Genomic DNA, 18,254 nt, shown 5'->3' on the forward strand with positions numbered 1-18,254 from the left:
CTAAACAGTGAAATAATGAAGCTTACATAGGTCATGAATCAAATACCTAATAGAAGTCCTCAAATATTTTCACCCAGGCACTAATATGCCTTCTTCTCTGCAAATCAAGGAACTTTCTCCAAAATTGAACATAAATTCAGGCAAAAAGCAAGTCTTAACACATACAATAAGACTGAAATAATCCCTTGGATCCAATTACACAACCATGTTCTAAATCTGTACTTTAACAATGACAGAAAGAGCAAAATGCCTACTCATACACATGGGACCTAAACAACTCTACTCAATGACAGGTGTCATGGAAGAAATAAAGAAAGTATTTAAAGATTTCCTAGAATTCAATAAAAATTAAAGCACAACATGCCCAAACTTATGGAACACAATGAAAGCAGTGCTAAGAGAAAAATTCATAGCACTAAGTGCCTTCGTATAGGAAGTTGAGACATCTCTTACAAGCAATCTAATGACACAACTGAAAGACCTAGAATAAAACAAGATGTAGACAGGGCCAAGAGGAGTAGAGGTCTGGAAATAATAAAAATCAGTGCTGAAATCAACATATTATAAATGAAATGATTCAATGAATCAACAAAACCAAGAGCTGGTTCTTTGAGAATATCAAACAAAGAGATAACCTCTTAGCCAAAGTAACTAAAAGGCAGAAAGACACTATCCAAATGAACAAAATAAAAAAGGAAAAGAATGATAGAAGTACAGAAATCGAAGGAATCATTAGGTCTTACTTCAAAAGTGTATACATCACAAAAATTTAATATCTATATAAAATGGACAATTTTCGTGATAGATTCTACTTACCAAAGTTAAGTCAAGATCAGGTAAATAAAACATCCTATCTTCCATAAGGAAAGAGAGGAAGTCATCAAAAGTCCCCATCCAAAATACCCAGGGCCAGATGGTTTCAGCTCAGAATTTGATCAGACCTTCAAATAAGAGTAAATACCAATACTCTTCAAACTATCCCACAAAAAGAAACAGAAGGAACATTAACAAATTGATTCTATGAAGATGCAGTCACATCACAGTCAAGACCCAAGAAAGACATGAACTTCAGACCAATTTCCCAAATGAACACTGACACAAAAACCTCAGTAAAATACTTGCAAACTAAGTACAAGAACACATAAAAGATATCATCCACCACTGTCCCATAAGCTTTATCCCAGGTATGCAGGAGTGGTCCAGTCTATAGAAATCCATAAATTTAATACACCACATAAACAAACAGAAGGGTAAGAATTCTATGATCATGTCCATAGAAGCCAAAAATCCAACGCCTATTCATGTATAAAATTTTGGAGAGATCAGGGACACAGATCACATACCTAAACATAATAAAGTCAATATACAGCAACCCTACAGAAAACATTAACCTAAACAGAGAGAAACTCAAATCAATCCCAATTGAGGACTTCTATTAGGTATTTGATTCATGACCTATGTAAGCTTCATTATTTCACTGAAATCAGGGACAAGGTAAGGCTGCCTGCTCACTCCATATCTTTTTAACATAGGGATTGAAGTCATGTGTCACTCTGCAAGGAATTTAACCCATGATAGCTTTAGATCTTAGAATTAATTTTCAACATTTGATCATTTGCAATAATACATAAAAAATTCTGCTTGTATTATGGTTGTCTAAGGATTGGCCTTTTTAATATAATAAATAGTTTATTCTCGACATTATATTAATGTATTTTCCTTCTGACTTTTTATTTTCTTGTAAAAATTTTCATTTTAAAAATAAGATAATTACCTGACTATGCTTCTTCTTTTTCATTTCTCTAAATTTTCTCCTGGACCCACCTTATATTTATTCACTCTCAAATACATAGCCTCTTTTCTTATTAAATATTTTTGTGTCTTTGTGTGTGTGTTTGTATATAACAATGCAACCTGCTCATTCCATATGATGTTACTTATATATGTTATCACACAGTTGACCACAACACTAAACAGGCAGCCATGTTTTCATTTACAAAGACTTGCTTTTTTTCTATTGTTGATACTGAAAATGACAACTGTGTTGTAAATGCAGTTCAGTTTCTTGTACATTCAGAAACAATCAGACGTAGTTTTCCTGGAGTTACTTTGAGGCAAGAATCATTAGGCTTGTTAAACACAGAAATACAAATAGATCCTGGACAACTGGAGATCTCATATTTAATGGGGAACACTGCAAGAGCTGGTACACTGCAAGAGCTAAGATGGCACTTCCATGCACCAAAAGGCAGGTTTTTAAAAGTAGCGAGCATATGACACATTAGCATGAGAATTGCTACTCTAAACTTCACACATTATGTGGCTTCAGCAATGATTAATAATGGTTTAAGGGATGAATGTTAGAGACATAGGGAACAGCACTACATTATGACACCAAAGTCACTTCTTAACTTTCCCCCTCTGCATTCCCAAACATTTTGAGTAAAAGTATTATTTTTCTACCTGTCTGGTTGGAAATGTGCTGCTCTGGACAAAATGCACAAGAAAAACAGCAGACCGGTCTGTCTTTTTGTAGAACTTTCCAGAATCCTGGACCACAGCTCTGTGTACATACAGATTGAGGAGTCTGAAAGCAACACAGAAAATCTGGTCATGCTATTGAACATCAGTTTAAAATAGTTTAGGCTAAATACACATAACCTATGAAAGTTGTATTTGTTTATGAGGAACTCTGAGGTTTTAATGTGGGAATGTAGAATGGAGATTTAAACTTACTATGCTTTTCAATACTAAATGTTCAACATCCCTTTATATGACCAAACCATGACTCATTACTACCTAGCCTGTGTGAAATGTATGGGGCATCAACATATCCTCTTCTGTGATGCAGCCAGCCAGAACTCATTTTATTGTATGAATTTTGGAACAGTTGGTTTTTAAGACAAGAATCCAATCATACTTGCCTCCAGGCACACTTGTTTCTACCTTTATATTTCCAGTCTTGTAGTAACACCCATGCACTCTGATTCAGCTGCAAAAGGAAGTTTAATTTTGTCATGAAAATGGTTTTGCCATTGGTGAATTATAATATGTTACTGTGACTTTTACCCTTGACTCCCAATGTTAGTGATTGTTCTTTGCCTTTCTTTTCAAACGTTAGTGTAGTCATCAAATGGGATTTCAGTAGTTGCATTCTTAGATAATCACATAACTAATAAAATTATAATGCAATTTTAATTTGTTATATATTAGAAATTTTGTAGGACAGGAAATATTTCTATCTTAGACCTCTTTTCTGCCTTGGTTTGGATTCAGTTTCTGTCTAATATGTACATATTAACAGAAATGTGTTTCTGGATAACTGGATCAGCTGTTAAGAGTGCATACAGCTCTTGCACTGAAATATGAGTTCAGTAACTGACACACATTTTGGGAAGCTCATATGCATTGTTTACAGAAATGTCTTGTGTCCAAATCCATAATTTATTGTTTATGCTACCTCACAACATTGTGGAATTATTGATATGCTTGAACATAAGTTGTGTGAATGGAAGAATGCTTGAGCATCAGCTAGCCTGTATAATTAACATATGAGAAAATTTCATAAGTTTCTGTGCATGTGCATGTTTACATATAGAAACACTCATACATACCACCATATAACCATGAGCTCTCAATTATTCATTCATTGCATTATGTACAAACACAAACGTTTAAATTCAATTCGTCTAATTCTAGCTAAGGAATTAACTGACTTTATGTATGCATTTGTATGTGTATTTATGTATATATACATAAATGTAATTCTGAAATATTGGTTTATTTCTGATTTAAAGTCATCAAACAGAACTAAAGAAATGTTGTAGTATTTAACATGCTTGCCACATAAGCAGGAAAATGTGAATTTGATCATGATGAAAGGATGGAACACAAGCTGGGTGCAGAAAAATAGGCCTGTAATCCAAACTTTATGATCATGAAGACAGAGAGAGAACCTAGGTAATGCTGGCCACTGTTTTCAGCAAAATCAGAAAGTACGGGTTTCACACAGATAAAAATAAAGTTGACAGCAACTGAAGAAGATAACCACAGCTTACTGTGGACTTAAGAAGCACACGTGCTCATGTGCATGAACATCCACACACAAGCTCACAGTCACAATAGAGCTAAGAATTAAAATTTCACAATTATTTTAATAGGTTAAAGAATCATTACACAATCATTTTTTATAATTTTTTTACAAATAATTCCCTTCATATTAAATACTGAAAAATTTCCAGACCTGTTTGTAGTTGCTTGGCCATTGAATCAGAACTTCATTGATGAAAAAGCCTTGATCTTGTGCACTCTTGAAGATAAACTCTCCCACTTTAAGTAATAATGCATTTCGAAAACTATATGCAATAAAGTTTTGTATGTCATACGTTTCCCTAATATTCCTGTTCTCATCAAAGCTTATTTCATCTCCAGCAGCATTTATAAATTTAATTTTTCTCAGAAATGGATGAAGCTGAAGAAAGACATCATATGATATGAGTGGCCCACACAGATTACTGGCTGACTTCAAAGAAAATTTCATTTTCCCTTTCTCTAACATGGCTTTCTTTTTGAAAGTGCTTAGTTTGTTTATTTGTCTTCCCAGTTGTTTAGAGAGATTAAAATTATTCCCCATAGAAATAATGCAAAAGCTACTGAACACAAGTAGAAATATTGTCTATGAGATGCAAGATAGTATAGTGTGTAGCATGTCCTTAGTTGAAAAAAAGCCCTGTGTTTTTCTCCAGGACCAGAAAATAATATTTCCATTTAGAAGATGTAGATTTGAAGAGGATCCAAAATGGCAACACCCAGTGTACATGGTTACTAAGGATTTGACTGTAGTGACTTCACAGCAAGTGAGAGGTCATGCTGTGGACTAGAAAATGCCAGTGTCTATGCTTCACAACTGTAAAGAAGATACTAGAAGGAAAAGCCCAACCAAAGAAAGTAAACAACACCCAGAGAAACACAGAAAATAAATAACACCGCTGCTGCAAAACCAAACGAACAGAAACACAAAAACTTGCTGCAATCTTAAAAATCAAAATAACAGGCACTAGCAATCATTAATCATTAGTATCATTCAACATCTATAGACACAGTCCCTCAATAAAAAAACACAGACTAACACAGTGGATGCATAAAACAGGACTTATCAATTTGCTACATACAAAAAAATCTTAAAAACAAAGGAAGACATTACCTCAGAGTAAAGGGATGGAAATAGGTTTTTCAAGGAAACTGACCCAAGATGAAAGTTGAAAGAAGCCATCGTAATATCTAATAAAATGATCTTTTAACTGAATTTATTCAAAACAGATATGAGAGGACACATATCATAGCAAAAGGATACATAAAATAGAAAAAAATACACCAAGATGATGCCTAAATTTTGAATATTTTGCTCCAAATACAAGGGCACCTACATTTGTAAAAGTAACATTACTGAAGCTTAAATTATACACTAATACAGCCACAGTAATAGAGGGAGACTTCAAAACCCCACACTCACTAAAATACAGGTCATGAAGACAGAAAATAGAGAAACAATTACACTAACATATGCACAGATCAAATAGATTTAACAGACATATATAGAATTTTTACCCAGAGAAAAAGAATATACCTTCTTTTTAGCAACTTACAGAAGCTTCTCCAAAATTGCCCATTGACTTGGACAGAGAGTGAGCCTCAAAAGGTACAATAAAGTTGAAATAACCTTTTTATCTTATCAGACCACCAAGGATTAAAGCTAGATATCAATAACAATGGAAACAAGAGAAAACCTAAAAAAACAAAACAAACAAACAAACAAAACAAAACAAAAAAAACTCATGGAAACTGAAAAACTCAGTGGCCACTGAGTCAGGGAAGAAATAAATTAAAGAATTTCAAGAATTCAATGAAAATGAAGGGGCTATTTCACTCAGAATGATCTTTTCTAGATCCCACCATTTGCCTGCAAATTTCATGATTTCCTCCTTTTTGATTGCTGAGTAGTATTCCATTGTATAAAAATACCACAATTTCTGTACCCATTCCACCGTTGATGGACATCTGGGTTGTTTCCAGGTTCTGGCTATTACAAATAGAGCTGCTATAAACATGGTTGAGCAAGTGTCCTTTTTGTGTACTTGAACAAACTTTGGGTATATACCTAGCAGTGGTATAGCTGGGTCTGGAGGAAGCACTATTCCTATTTGTCTTAGAAAGCGCCAGATAGCTTTCCAGAGTGGTTGTACCAGTTTACATTCCCACCAGCAGTGGAGCAGGGTTCCCCTTTCTCCACAACCTCTCCAGCATGTGTTATCGCTTGAGTTTTTCATCTTGGCCATTCTGATGGGCGTAAGGTGATATCTCAGGGTCGTTTTGATTTGCATTTCCCTGATGGCTAATGAGGATGAGCATTTCTTTAAGTGTTTTTCTGCCATTCCATATTCCTCTGTCGAGAATTCTCTGTTTAGCTCTGTTCCCCATTTTTTAATTGGATTACTTGGATTGCTGCTTTTCAGCTTCTTTAGTTCTTTGTATATACTGGATATTAGTCCTCTGTCAGATAAAGGGTTAGTGAAATATCCCAGAAGGAGAAAGACAAACATGGGATATACTCACTTATATAGACCTATAAGATATGATAAACATAATGAAATCTATACACCTAAAAAAGATAATCAATTGAGCGGACATGGGGTAAGATGATCAATCCTCATTTAGAAAGACAGATGGGATGTGCATTGAACGTATGACAGGAGTCTACTGAGCGCATCTGAAAGACTCTAACTAGCAGTGTTTTCAAAGCAAAGACTCATGACCAAACCTTTGGCAGAGTACAGGGAATCATAAGAAAGAAGGGGAGTTAGTCTGATGGGGAAAGGATAGGAGCTCCACAAGGACCAAATATATCTGGGCACAGGGTCTTTTCTGAGACTGACATTCAACCAAGAACCATGTATGGATATAACCTAGAACCTCCACTCAGATGTAGCCTGTGGTAGCTCAGTAACCAATTGGTTTCCCAAAGTGAGGGGAACAGGGACTATTTCTAACAGGAACTCGATGACTGGCTCTTTGGTCTCCCCACCCCCGAAGGGAGGAGCAGTCCTGTTAGGCCACAGAGGAGGGCTTTGCAGCCAGTCCTGAAGATACCTGATAAAACAGGATCAGATGAATGGGGAGGAGGTCCCCCCATCAGTGGACTTGGAAAGGGGCACGGTGGAGATGAGGGAGGGGGGGAGGGAGGGACTGGGAGGGAATGAGGGATCGGGACACGGCTGGGATACAGAGTTAATAAAATGTAACTGATAAAAAAAAAAAAAAAAAAACATCCGCCTGCATTTAAAATGACATTCTCACAGAAGACTCTAAGGACACATCTTCATTATTAGATCAGACATTGGCCTTTCAGGAAACAGTGACAGTGAGGGATGTGACCCAACTTCAAGCTCTTAGAAGCAAGGACAGCATCCTTTCTTTGGGTGTGCAGAGCCACAGGGCATTGCAGCATGAACAGACAGATGCTTGATGAATGTCCACTGACTGACTGGATGGATGAATTCATGGATGTTTCTTCATTTATAAAACATGTGGCAATAAATAGATAAAGAAAGAAAGAAAGAAAGAAAGAAAGAAAGAAAGAAAGAAAGAAAGAAAGAAAGAAAATGAAGGGGCAACATGCCTAAACTTCTGGGACACAATGAAAGCAGTGCTAAAAAGAATTTTATAAGTTATAAAATTAACATATAAAATCAGTAGTCCACATGACTATAAATGATAAATGGGCTTATAAAAAATTAGGAAAACAGCATACATCACAATATCCAGAAGTAATATAATATATCTTGGGGTAACTATCCAAGCAAGAGAAAGACCTCTGTGACAAGAACTTCACATCTCTGAAAAAAGAAACTGAAAAAGACATCAGAAGATGGAAATATCACCCATGCTCATGGATTGGTCAAATTAACATAGTAAAAATGACAGTCCTACTAAAAGCAATCTACAGGTTCAATGCAATTACTATCAAAATACCAACACAATTCTTCACAGACCTTGAAAGAACAATTTTCACCTTCATATGGAACACACACACACACACACACACACAACAGAATAGCTAAAACTTTTTGTATAATAAAAGAACTTCTGGAGGCATTTCCATACCTGACTTCAAGTTGTACTACAGAACAATAGTAATAAAATCTTATGGGACAAAATGAAAGCAGTGCCAAGAGGAAGTTCATAGTACAAAGTGCTGCCAGAAAGAAGTTTGAGACATCTCATACAAGCAACTTAATGACACACCTAAAATCCCTGGGGGGAAAACTAGCAGACACGCCCAAAAGGAGTAGAGAAATGGAAATAATCAAACTCAGAGCTGTAATCAATGAATTAGAAACAAAGAAAACAATTCAAAGAATCAAAGAGACCCAAAGCTGGTTCTTTGAGAAAAATCAACAAGATAGACATATCCTTAGGCAAACTAACTAAAAGGCAGAGAGAAACTGTCGAAATCAGCAAAATCAGAAAAGATAAAGGGGACATAACAACAGATACTGAGGAAATCCAAACAATCATTACGTCTACTACAAAAGCCTATATGCCACAAAATCTGAAATTCTAAATGAAATGGACAATTTTCTTGATAGATTCCATTTACCAAAATTAAATCAAGATTGGGTAAATAGATTAAATATAGAACTCTATATGCCCCAAAGAAATATAAGCAGTCTCAAAAGTATCCCTTACAAAAAAGTCCAGGGCCAGAGGGTTTCAGTGAAGAATTTTACAGACATTAAAAAGAGCTAACTCCAATTCTTTTCAAACTATTCCACAAATGAAAAGCAGAATGAACTTTACCAAACTAATTTTATGAAGCCACAGTCACCTTGATACCTAAACCTCATGAAGACCCAACAAATAGAGAACTTCAGACCTATCTCTCTTAAGAACATTGATGCAAAAATACTCAACAAAATAATTGCAAACTCAAACCCAAAACACATAAGAGATATCATCCACCATGACCAAGTAGTTTTAATCCCAGGAATGCAGGTTCAATATACAGAAATCCATCATTGTAATCAATCATATAAACAAACTGAAGGAGAAAGACCACATGATCATCTTCTTAGATGCCAAAAAAGCATTTGACAAAATCCAATACCCACTCATGTTTAACTAAGTCTTGGATAGATCAGGGATACAAGGCACATTCTGAAACATAGTAAAGACAAAAATACAGCAAGCCTATAGCCAACCTCAGACTAAATGGAGAGAAACTTAAACCATTTTCCATTTTAACTTATACTTTCAATTATAAGATGAAAATGTTTTATTGGCTTGACCACAGCAAATTACTTACTAATAATGTAAGATTCTCAGCTTCCCCTGCTTATGAGTGAGGCTTACCTGCCATGGTAGAAGCCAGTCTGTGTTTTTGTCTTCTTTAGATTCCATTTCAGTTTTGCTCAATAGCATTTTATGCAGGGCATGGGCCACTGCATACACTGCACTCCATATGGAATAGCTTGGCTCAGAAATAGTCATCATATCATTTATTTTATCCTTAGTCTTTAGGGAAATATTCACTGGACAAGGTTTATGATTTCCACATCCTGAAGCAGGAGGTGAACAATTAAAATTGTCAATCCAGAACTTAGAGAAGTAAACATCTCCTGGGTAATGGGAGGGTGTAAGGGCCTCAAGAAAGTGCTTGAAGCCAGGGATAGTTCTCTTTTTTAAAAATGAGAAGCTTCCACTGAATAGGTTTATCAAAACATGCTTTTCATTTAGTATAGACTCTAAGTATGTCGAGTGTGGCTTTGCAAAGATCCACACCCTCTTTCTGGTGATAAAGATACGCATGTTTACACAGAAGAAGAGCAAGTCATCCATATCACCATAGAATAAATTCACATTTACTCCTGTATGTTGTTTCAAGTTCAGCAAACCATAATCATATTTTACATTTTCATTCCAATTCTCTGGGAGTTTTTCTGCAAAAGCCACACAGATATCTTCTGACACCATCATTACTTTCAGGTCAGAGAGAAACTCCCTTCCTCTCTGATCATCAGAAACAATGAGCCCCACCCACTTCCAGCCAAAGTGGAGTAATAAAGAGATTAGCCCTTGGGCTAGACCTCTGTCTTTAGTAGACATCTGATAAAGAAATGGGAATGTATCTTTGTCACTAAGCATGGAATCAAATGGTCCATATGTGACCTGAGGAAGCAAAGAAAAAAAGTGATTCTGAGTTTCAGGTATTTGGAATCATCACCCTGTGTGAGGAAGTGACTTCATTATTCAAATATGAAGATTAAAGGACTGAATACTGTTAAGGAGAATGTCTTCTGTGAGATTAGCTTGTCCCTAAATTATGTGGTGGAATAGTCTTTTACAAATACCATAGGATCCAAAGTTACTAAGGTGTCTGCAGTAGCCAAGAAGTAAACAATAAGCTGTTCACTGGCTTTGAAAGGCACGAAAGATCTCTCTTGTTGCATTAACAATGCAAAAGAGTACCTGATGTAGAGAAAACTGCAGAAAGCATTAACATTAATCACATAACACCATATTTCAGAGAACTTTCACCTTTATAAAAGCAAATACAGAAAGAGACTAACAAAGTTTTTAGAGATTCAGTTTCCTAAGTTAAAATGGTGCAAGTTGTGATGACCTGGGGCCCCATTGCCAGGGTTTATTGTATCATCCCTCTAGTTAGATTTGATACAGACAAATCTCAGACAGATGAAAATTATTGTCTTTTATTTTTATTAACTTAGCTTAAAATACATTGATGAATTGTTTAACTGAGTGATAACAATGAGAGTTACCATGTGGGTTTTTTAATCTTGATTATTGCTGATTCTTGTTGTCACCAAGTATTTTTTGTTTGTAGTAATGCCTGATGACAGATGCATTTCTTCAGTGTAGCCTGGCAAGAGTCATTTGTGATGATACAGCTAAGTGGTTGGTCTCTGTGGCTGCTATTCTAAGATCTACTTTCCTGAATGAGATCATTAATTCCTTGAAAGATTTTCATCAGTGATGGCATTAAACATTGTTCCAAACTTAGTTACATGTCCTGGACTTTCTTTTTCCATATGTCAGATATTGACAATTGTAGGAATTTTGAGATGTTTATATGCTAGATTGGGCAGTTAGGAATCTTTGCTGTAGAATTTGACTTATTATCAAATGCAGACTGAGTATCTACAGTACATCATCCATTTTTTGGAGATCATGGATACTACTAAATGATCTGCTTGGAAATTTCGAGAATTTGCTGTCCATGGTTTTCACCACACTCTGTCATCTGTTAACTATTGCTAAATCAAAATAATTTGTTCACTACTATTTGAAATCTGCCTACAGTAAACATAATCCACTTTTCTGTTTTCTTTTGTTTCTTCTGTTATTGCTCTTTTGTTGGTTTGTTTATTTCAGTCATGTGTAAGATGTGGTTGTGCTTAAAAATATGTTTCTAACTTACTTGTGGGACATTGTAGAGCTCTGAAAGTGTTTCAATTGCAGCAGAAAATTCCGGCTTTTTTCCTGAAATGATTCCTAGAGCTTTGTGTTGAGTGTTGCACTTGTAGTTAGGGATATACTCACTTCTTCCAGACAGCCACATCAGAGGGCCCTCCAAGGTCATTTTGTTAGAATTAAAGGCATTGTAGATGTGAAAACCCAAGGTCATATTGGGAAGCAGGTTTGAGTCCTTGTTGATCTCTTCAATGGCAAAGTATAAGGTCAGCAAATATTGATAGTTTCTCCATTTCAGTCTAAACCCGAGGGATAGAAGGATGGGTATTGTCAGTACATTTTTCTCAAAAAGTCTTTATCAAATACAGGACTCTAGAGGTCCTAGCCTTTGACTTTTCCTGTTACATGTAAATCTTGTGTGAATAAGCCCCTGACAAGTCAGGAACGTCATGGAATGGCTCCTAAACTCTCAGAAATTTAACTGTTTCTAATATTTTTTGGTGTTCATTGTGTGCGTAAAATATCACTTCTTTGTATCTTATGACTACTGAATACTTAGGTGCTTATGACATTTCAGCTCATGGAAGCCCTGGGTTATAGAAGAGTCACTAAGGTGTTCACTAGGAATATAATAAGTAAGAGCTTCACAACCTTTTCTTTTGTAATGATTTAATGTCATACTCACTTTTGAAAATTCTAACAAGTTTATGTGCATTCCTAGTGTTAAATTGTCTCTTTGTGGTATAGACCCCTTTGAATAAAAGCTAGTATCAGTTCTCAGTGCCCACAGGGTGGCCTTGGAAACATGTTTAACTCCAATTCACAAGATCCTTTCTGGCATCTTTGGTCACCAAGGACACCTGTGGTATTCACACATATATAAGAAGGTGAGCTCTCGAATAAATGAAATAAGAATAAATAAGTATGTGCAAAATAGTGTTCTTGGGTTTGAAAAATGACTGATATGTTATGACTAGTTGCTGCTCTTGTGGAGGACCCTTATTCAAGTCACAGTAGCCAGTTTTAGGTTCCAATAGTGTGTATCACCAGTTCTAGAGGATCCATGTCCTCCACTGGCCTCTGAAGGGACACTGCATACAAGTGGTACACACAAAAATATGTAGGCAAAACACTCATAAACATAATGTAAACTTTATTAAATCTTTACAAAAACTCAAAAAGTATTTAAAAATTAGTAAAGGAAAGGTGTTTCTCTAAGCTTGCAAATTAAATGAATGAGTAGAGTTTTCTAGGTAAGGCAGGGGGAAAAAGTAATTTAAAATAACATATAAAAAAGAGGAAAACCCAAAATACATTAAGACAGTACAAAAGTGCTCATAATGGGAGAAAGTGGTACTTTGTTGCAGGTAGGTGAGTTGAACTGTGTCACACATAGCCTTCAGTGCTTGGGGTTGGGTCCTCAGAAGCTTGTTTCAAACATTTAGTATATAAGAATCTGGGTGACCCTAACAGAGGGAGCTAACAGAAATTATTAGCCTGAAATCCACTGGGTTCTACTGAAGGAAGGATTCTGCTTTCTGACCTGCCATCACCAGAAAGAAATTCCATTTGGTTGTACCACATTAGTCTGGGATCTGTGGCTAGATGTTCTGTTAAGAAAGAATCTATTGGGCAAAAGCAGGGAATTAGCAACAACATAGAGAAAGAGAATTTGTCTTCCTTAAGGATTATCTCATACTAAATATTGAACTGTAGGAATGTATGCATGTATCAATGAGAACTCCTGGACAGAGCTGTGTCTACAAAAACTGGCTATAAAAAATTCATTGATGTGGAGAGATTGCAATGTTGTAGTTTGAGAGGTTCATTAACATAGCCCAGGCTACCTGTAGCACCCTGAGTAGCCATTTCTTGGACAAGTTATGGTTAAGATGATGCCTATATCTATATCTGTATCTGCATCTGCATCTCTATCTATCTATCATCTATCTATCTATCTATCTATCTATCTATCTATCTATCTATCTATCTATCTATCTATCTATCTTTCTATCTATCTAGATATGCTATAGCTGAGATGATGAATAAAATAATTTTAGAATGTAGTAACCCAGCACATTCCTAGCTTTTGCCAATCTAAAAGACAAGAATGACATCACATAGCCATCTTGGGCCTATATGATAACTTGCTCCATTTTACTGTCAACATCCTCTCTGAGGTTTCCAGTGCTTTATTGGATTTATAGTTTTCTTTATATATGCTGTTACTATGAAAATTCATGAAGCTGCTTCCACATTGTATCATGGAATTTGTGATAGCCTAAATTGTGTTCACAGACTCTCAAATTTATAGAAGAAATTCTATCTTTTTTTCCATTTGAGCTGAGGGCTTATGTTTTTCCAATCACATGAAAGCAATACTAAAGACTAAAGAATCGATTCAGTTGGTTATGTCTGTATATTTATTCATTTATATTTGTGTGACAGGAACGTCACAAGAAGATAATCAGGGTCAATCAACCAGGCCCCAGAGGGTTCTAAGAAGTCTGATGCACCCACCAAGCACAATACAGGGTCTCAACCTAGCTCCTCTACATATAAGTAGCTGATGTGCTGATTAGGTTTTATGTGGGCACACTAGTTAATGGAGTGGACATGGATTATATTGTATGTTTGTTTATCACTTTACCCTGATAGAACTTATCTAACTGACCACAGGGGAGTAACACAAACTCAATCATCATAAGACTACAGGGGCTGGGGTGTGTAGGTAGGGGGCAGAAGAGTGGAGGAGGATATGGGAGAGAGAGTAGGATTGGGAGGAGAAAAGAGTGGGGCCTATGACTAAGATGGAAATGTAATTAATCAATAAAAAATATTCCAGTGAAAAATACGATAATAAGCTAGATGTTCTCCCTCAAAGCCCTCAGAGAGTTCTGCTGAGTACGGATTTAAGGAATGTAATGAAAATTATTTCTTTGCCAGACATCTGGAGTTGGTTGCTAAGATATGCAGAAATGGCCTTTCCTTTGATCATATTTCAACTGTGATGATGATGACGACTGAACCATGAATTGCCACATGCTTCACCTAACAATAAATCCCTGCCTAACCTTTGGACACTGTTGAGTTAAATGCTCTACTCTGCCTGACCAAGGTAGGTTACTTTTCCAAGTTCCTGCTCCATAAAAAAATAAAAAGCAAAGGCCTCACAAGTCTGATGTTTAGTTTTCATGATGCCTTGTGTGGCAGCTGAAGACAATGTTGTTTTGTGTGGCATCCAAAGACTGTCAACCTCTGTTCCCTACAAAGTCTTTGAGAACAGCATGGAGGATCCCAGACTTGGTGCCCAGGTTTCCAGTAAGTCTCTGTCATTTTGACTGATATAGAGGCCAATTGGATTATACTTCCTGCTCAAATTTACCCCTCTCAGATCTCTTGTCATGTTCAGAGCATGTTGTCACCATAGAATTTTAGCAGAGTTTATGAAACTTTATACAGCTCCCCTGAACAAGGCTGCAGCTGCATGGTTAGTCCATATCATGCATGAAAGCCAGGCTTTGTTCTTTTCTACAGATATCTAGATCCCCTGCTGAAGAAGGCATTATCTTGCTGGCTTCACACTGAAACATCCAATCTCACAAAATTAGATTTAAATGAGATTCAAAATGAATCTACTAATACCTAACAGTTTACATTTTATGATTCTTTCATTTAAAAGAACTTGCTTGTCAATCTGTCTCCTGGTAAATGCATGGATGGGGGAAACAAATATCTTAAAGTTGATGGAAATTTTGAATGTCTAAGAAAGTTATTTAATGTATGTAAATGCAAGTTGTAAATGTCTGAGAAAGTGGTTTAAAGTATGTGAAAATGAGACTTAATGAGTTTAATATTTCATAATTTTAAAATATTAATCAGTGGAGTAATGATATGCTATGAAAAGCACCAGGTGAAAGCACTGGCTAGTCTTCTTATAGTTACAGGACCAAAATTTTTAATGTCATTTCATTCCTGCTGAAGATATAGTTCAATGCTTCTCATTGTGCTGAAATCTTATCTGTCATTAAATCTTCAGAGAGTGGAAAGGCTGTTTGTTTTTTAGCCCAGAACCATCCTTATTTGGTGCCCAATCTGATCTGTAAAGCATCAGTCTACTCCAACTGTTTACAGACACGTGTTACCTGTTTTTCCTACAGTGAGAATTTCAGTGTAGATTATAGATTGTGGTCATGTTAATATATTTAAAACTTGTATATCTCTGTGTAAACTTTAAACAACTATGATTTAATCTTCAAGGAGTTGAGACTTGATCCACCTATCATAGCTCAAACAGAATCTAGATTAAGACCGGTCAATTAACGATTCAGTCTTTTCTGTCTTTTATCCATCTCTGAGAATGGGCTCTTTTCTTCCTCCTGTGTTGGGATTCCTTCTCTCTCTTGCTGCAGTGGGCTACTGAACTATGGTTTCTCTATCTTGTGAAAGCATTCTTAAGAGTTCTTTACTTCCAGAATAAATTAGACATCCTTGGTCATTGTTTTTTTTTTTTTCTATTCAAGTACTCTATAACAGTAAAAGTACCAGGACTTTAGTCTAGTATGTTTGTTTCCTAATCTGAGAGGAAATAGGCATTGAAGTTTCAAGAAGGTACTTTTCAGCAAAGGACCACCCTATTCCCAACACTGATGTTCAAATGAACATATGTACCAATTATAGCATCAACTGAAAAACAGGAATATAAAAAAGCCTAATGATTCCTCCACATTATCATAAATAACCAACAACCTACAATACAGTTTCTCAGAGAGATAAAGTGGCAGATATATATTTCAGAAAGTAAAGAGATGAACAACAGAAAAGAAAACAGAACCAAGCAATGAATTCAACTGGGCATCGAGATAAGAATCAGAAGTCTCCATGAGAACTTGGATGAGGGATAGAACAAACAGCTGTACACAGAAAAGACTGTGTAGCATAAAAGACAAATCATAAGTTAACACTGAGATTGTGAAGGAGGAGAAAGACAGATAGAAATGTTGTAAATTAAAATCATAAAACCACCAGTCAAATCAGACAACACTGGGTTTCCAGCAAAACTAATTAAGCAGAGAACAGAATATGGGCATAAATGACATGGATTTCAGAACGCTCTATTACAATATCAGTGATGATCAAATAAGTGATAAGTATGACCACAGTGTCTAAACTCTGAGATACTTTAAAGATAGTAAAGCCAGAACACGTGAAATTGGAGAGTCTAAGATTTCTACTGAGCACATAGGGATATTCAAGTTCACTAGAGCAGAAACTCTCCAAGTCTCTGGAAAGAAACAGATATACAAACATAAGACATTTAGATGGCCAGATAGACCTGAGAAGAATGGAAACTTATCTTGACATATTAAAGTCAGTGTGTTAAAAATATGTAAGTCTCGCCATGGAATCACACCATGGAGAGACACAAAAGTCGTTCTTTTTTTCTATCCCTGATTTCTTTCTGAATGGAAACATAACAAAGAGAAGTTGAAATGTTTTCAGAGGCACAATGAAGCAGAAAAAATGTGAAACTATTTTTCACATTGTTCTGTATCTAGTTCATTATTCTTAATGGAATTACATGTGTTTAGCAGGTCATCTAGTACTATCTTTTAACCAGAACAACCATAGCACATTCAAGCAAGTACTCACAGGTCGAAATTCCATCGTAGACTTGGTTCTGTGTCAAAAAAGTTCTGGTCATTTTGGGATAGATCAAGTGGAATGGAAATGGGAATAAATGTAGCAAGGTTAACATCTGCCTCCATGTAGGTGTTGGTCTTTCCATAATAACCACAATGGATCAGAAATATCTCTGTTGATGTATACACAGGTTTCAGGAGGAGGCTGAAGCAAAGCAAAGGAAGGGGCATGTCAGGCTCTTCACTACAGAGAAACAGTCCCCTGCATTGAGGCGGATCCAAGGAGATTGTTGGCTTATGTCCTGCAACAGGCTCAGACCTCAACAATGTCAGAGAAGACTTTGTATGCTGCAGCTGTTTCCTACTGTTGCTTCAGGCTCTCAGTCTTTGCATAACCAAAGGTTCTCATGATAGGCCAGCTCACTCACTGTAGCAAAGTCCAGAAAACTGAGGGTCACAGTGCTGAGATATTTCGGTCACTGTAGCCAGACTTGCCCTGAAGTTTCTGTCTTTTTATTGTTCTGTTCCTCACATCCATGTACTCTTGGAATCCCATAGCCCTGAGGCTTTGCACCTGGTTCCTCCATGTGGGTGAAAAACATGTTTGGTTCTTTTTTCAACAACCTGTATGATTTCATCATGGTCCACAGTGACTTTGGAGAGCACCAGAGTCCCAGACAAAATTGTAGGTCATCCAAAAACAGCTTGTTTGTTTTGGATTGCTGTTGTGAAAGTAGTTTGAACATTTGATTTCTCCTAAGAAGGGGAGCAGGGGCAGTCATGCTTTGTTCACTTTGATAGCTCTTTGGTCACTTCCATCATTCAAGGTGGCTAAATTAAGCAACAGGGAAAGTAGATCCAGACAGTTTTGATGAGATCTGATAAGCTACAGTAATATAGTAGAGGAGGAGGACGTCCTTAGTGGACTTGAGGAGGGACAGGGGGTGGGGGGGGTGGAGAGGGAGAATTCAGTCATACTTTGACGTGGGGTTTTGACAAAGAAAGTAAATAGTAGTGACTCAGCCATATGCAGGACACCTGGGTTCAGGGTTCTCAACTCAGCTTTTGCATTCAGACCTCCTCCTGGATGTCTGGCACCTAATTCAGAATAATACATGACCAAAA

At 36.4% G+C, this 18,254-nt stretch overlaps 1 protein-coding gene across 2 annotated transcripts; it reads right to left on the bottom strand.

Moving 5' to 3' along the window:
* Positions 1–10,756: 10,756 nt before the first annotated feature.
* Positions 10,757–17,733, bottom strand: LOC132651273 (vomeronasal type-2 receptor 26-like). Of its 2 annotated transcripts, XM_060376508.1 has the most exons (3): positions 17,140–17,733; positions 11,617–11,786; positions 10,757–10,936 (listed from the first exon to the last, which is right to left on the bottom strand). In XM_060376508.1, exons 1-3 carry the CDS (start codon positions 17,358–17,360, stop codon positions 10,848–10,850), a joined length of 480 nt encoding a protein of 159 aa, XP_060232491.1. In that variant the 5' UTR covers positions 17,361–17,733; the 3' UTR covers positions 10,757–10,847. The 2 variants fall into 2 exon arrangements, with proteins under 2 accessions (XP_060232491.1, XP_060232490.1); XM_060376507.1 differs by having other exon boundaries at positions 10,757–11,786.
* Positions 17,734–18,254: the final 521 nt, after the last annotated feature.

Source organism: Meriones unguiculatus, assembly GCF_030254825.1.
Source record: "Meriones unguiculatus strain TT.TT164.6M chromosome 13 unlocalized genomic scaffold, Bangor_MerUng_6.1 Chr13_unordered_Scaffold_44, whole genome shotgun sequence".
Taxonomy (NCBI): domain Eukaryota; kingdom Metazoa; phylum Chordata; class Mammalia; order Rodentia; family Muridae; genus Meriones; species Meriones unguiculatus.